This window comes from Microtus ochrogaster, chromosome 2 (assembly GCF_000317375.1).
Source record: "Microtus ochrogaster isolate Prairie Vole_2 chromosome 2, MicOch1.0, whole genome shotgun sequence".
Taxonomy (NCBI): domain Eukaryota; kingdom Metazoa; phylum Chordata; class Mammalia; order Rodentia; family Cricetidae; genus Microtus; species Microtus ochrogaster.
The window spans coordinates 22,011,548-22,015,114 of record NC_022010.1 but is presented as its reverse complement, the minus strand read 5'-3'; the positions used below and the strand labels follow the sequence as shown (position 1 = coordinate 22,015,114).

General features: G+C 49.2%; 1 protein-coding gene across 1 annotated transcript in view; it reads right to left on the bottom strand.

Annotated features, from left to right (window-relative positions):
- Positions 1–1,955: 1,955 nt before the first annotated feature.
- Ccl24 (C-C motif chemokine ligand 24) overlaps positions 1,956–3,567 on the bottom strand; it is a 5,765-nt gene continuing 4,153 nt past the window's right edge. The window contains exon 4 of the mRNA XM_005344614.3: positions 1,956–2,469. Within this exon, the coding sequence (XP_005344671.1) occupies positions 2,301–2,469 (169 nt within the window). The 3' untranslated portion in view covers positions 1,956–2,300. The remainder of the gene's footprint in view (positions 2,470–3,567) is intronic.

The window sequence follows — 3,567 nt, the reverse complement described above, 5'->3', positions numbered from 1 at the left end:
TGTGTGTGTGTGTGTGTTGCACTCCACCCATGTGTGTATGTGAGTGTGTGTGAGAGTGTGTGTTGCACTCCACCCATGTGTATGTGAGTGTGTGAGTGTGTGTTGCATGCCGTGAGCATGTGGGTGCATACACATGGACATGAAGATGCAGAGACCGGAGGTTCCTCTCTTTTCTTTATCTTATTCCCTTGAGAAAGGGTCTTTCACTGAACCAAGGCTCACCCTTTCATCTGTCATAGCTAGCTGGTCCCATCTGTTCCATGGTCAGCCTGCCTCGGCTCCACCAGAGGCTACAGGTGCTCCCAACCACACTTGGTTTTTATGTGGATGCTGGAATTTGTATGTGGGAATTTAGTCTCAGGCCCCGCCTTAGTCAGGGGTTCTATTGCCATCAAGAGACTCCATGACCAGGGCAACTCTTACGAAGGAAAACGTTTAATTAGGGCTGGCGTACAGCTCAGAGGTTTAGTCCATTTCTGCATGGCAGAAAGCAAGGCAGCACATAGGCAGACATGGTGCTCGAGAGGTGGCTGGGAGTTCTACCTCTGGATCTGCAGGCAGCATGGTCTGGCTTGAGCTTCTGAAACCTCAAAGCCCACCCACCGCTAGGGACACTTTTCTCCAGCAAGGCCACACCTCCTAGTAGTCCCACTCCCTGTGAACCTGTGGGGCCACTTTCATTCAAACCCCCACAGGTCCTCACGCTTATACAGCAAACGCTCTGACCACTGGGAGAGCCAGTGTTAATGGCAGAGCAACGTCTCATCCCTCAGAGCAGCAAGGAGCAAGCCATGCCACCAAGTGGAACATATTGAAATTGTATGTTCACAAAGGAATTAAACTAGCTAGGCTGAACCCTCATCCTGGCCTTTGGGTACCTTTTGTTATAGATTTTGTAGATACTTTTAAAAATTAAAACTCTATATCTATCATACACATATACAGAGGCAGGCAGATCTCCGAGTTTGAGGCCGGCCTAGTCTACAGAATGAGTTCCAGAACAGCCAGGGCTACACAGGGAAACCCTGTCTCAAAACAAACAAACAAACAAACAAAAACCTGGTGGCATGGCTTGTTCCTTGCTGCTCTGAGGGACGAGAAGTTGCTGTGCCGTTAACACTGAACTCTCCCTACATTCTGGGGAGGGGAAGAGAGTTTGGGCACCAACGAAGGAGAGCGAGCGACCCCAAGGTTTTGTATGTGTATATGTGTGTGTGTGTGTGTGTATCAATATATATCAATATCTATATCTATATCTATATCTATATCTATATCTATATCTATATCTATATCTATATCTATATCTATATCTATATCTATATCTATCAGCCCAGGCTGGTCTGGAACTCGTAATCCTCCTGCCTCAGCCTCCTGAGTGCTTGCCTTATAGATGTGTCCATTATGCTCAGCTGTATGCCTTCCCCTTTCCCTCCCCTCTTCCCTTCCATTTCCTTCCTTCCTTCCTTCCTTCCTTCCTTCCTTCCTTCCTTCCTTCCTTCCTTCCTTCCTCCTTCCCTCCCTGCCCCTTCCTCCATCCTTCCTCTCTCCCTGACAAAGTTCCATGTAGCCCAGGCTGGCCTCAAATTCACTAGGGATGAGGTTTGGAGGAAGGTCTCTCTATATAGTCCTAGCTGTCCTGGAACTCACTACTAAGATTACGGGCATTGCATCAGCATGCCTAGGTTTGCAGTGCTGTGGTTGAAACCCAGTGTGCTTTGTATGCTAGGTGAGCACCCCACCAAATGAGCGACATTTCCAGCCCCCCTCCATCCCCTTTATAAAAGCTGACAGGTTTAAAAGTTTCAGTTGAGTTTTTATTTGTTCAAAATTCTGAAGGTGGGACCAGTCTGGATTATCCCCAAGCTGCTTGGGGGTTACTACTGTTGACAGAGCTTCACCCACAGGCGGACAGACAGACAGCCCCCCAGCCCCACCCCAAGACCAGGACCCCGTCAAAGCCAGCTGCAAACAAGGTACACCTGTAGGTCCTCTGGTTTTATGCACCTGAGCTCTGATGAAGCCTTGGAGCCATGCGAGAGGAAAATGCAGAATGACTACAAATGCCGTTCTTCTGGAACCTTCTCGTTCAGCACAGGAAACACCAGAACTCTGGCATGCTCGGAACTCCCTCAGTTTCTCACAGAAAAAAAATAAAAAAATAAAAATAACCACATTCCCCCAAAGAAACGCTGAGAGTGGAAGAATGAACTCAGGCCTCGTCCCAGCTCGTGTGCCAAGCCCGGAGCAGCTTGCCAAGGAGTCAGGACCGATGTCCAAGTTCAGGGGCAGAGGAGAAGCAGCTAAACCTCCGTGCTATTGCCACGGAGACTCTGGATGGAAAACCTGGTGCCCAGGGCTTTGACACGCGAAGAGGGTGGCTTTTTCTTGGCATCCAGGTTCTTGATGTACCTCTGGACCCAGGGCAACTTGGGGTCACCACAGAACTTTTGCCCTTTCTTGGTGATGAAGCTGTGGGAAAGAAGAGCAAGGGATTAGTTGGAGGTCTGGCAAGGTCCCTTTGTGAGGAAGCGAGTGTGGGGGACCAGGGATCTCAGCTGCTCACCCTTGGGGCTAGGACGTCCCTGGTGAGTTCTCTTTCTGTACATTTTGGGTTTTACCACTGGGGGACAGGACCACCATGGAGTATGGGGTGCTGTGCTCATCCTATGGCCTCCTTGTGAGACAGAGGAGGCATTGCTTTTGAATTATAATGCTGGGTGTGATAGAAGATACAGTATCTAGAGCAGAGAAACTGAGCTGAGAAGACAGCTCAGTTGGTCAAAAGTCTGCCTTGCAACTGTGAGGATCCAAGTTCAAGCCTTGGAACCCACTTTTAGAAAAATCTAGGCATGGTGGTGAGCGCTTGTGATGCCGGCACATGTACATGCACACACACGTGTGTGACTACACATATACCTATTTCTAAAGGCGAATGTTACCAGTTCACACCATGCATAGAAACATGGCTACTGGGCATGCTATAACTGACAGGGGAGCCTGGGATGTCGCCTTCCATGCCTGCTCTCAGAACCAATCTGATGCCAGCTGGAGAATATATTAACATGTTATTTCCCACTGTGCACCATTGCTTGACATGAGTTCATGTTTATTAACCCAGGTGAAGAGGTGGCTCTGGCCTGGCAGTGGTGGCACACGCCTTTAATCCCAGAGGCAGGCAGATCTCTGTGAATAGAGGCCATCCTGGTCTACAGCGAGAGTTCCAGGACAGGATCCAAACTACAGAGAAACCCTGTCTCGAACGCCCCTCCCCCCAAAAGAGAGGTGGCTCTGAAGCTATTTGGAATCTAGAGGTCTCATTGGTCATGTGACCTTGAGCCTCAACTACTTTCAGTAAAAGAAAAAAGTCTTATGTTTTCTATAAGACTGTTTTTGTTTTTACCATTCTGGGAATGGAAACCCAGGGCTTTGTGCATGCTAAGAAAGTACTTGACCATTGAGCCACGACCCCAGCCCCTCACTGGGGGATTCTAGGCAGGGGCTCTAACACTGAGCCACATCCCAGCCCCTCACTGGGGGATTCTAGGCAGGGGCTCTACCACTGAGCCA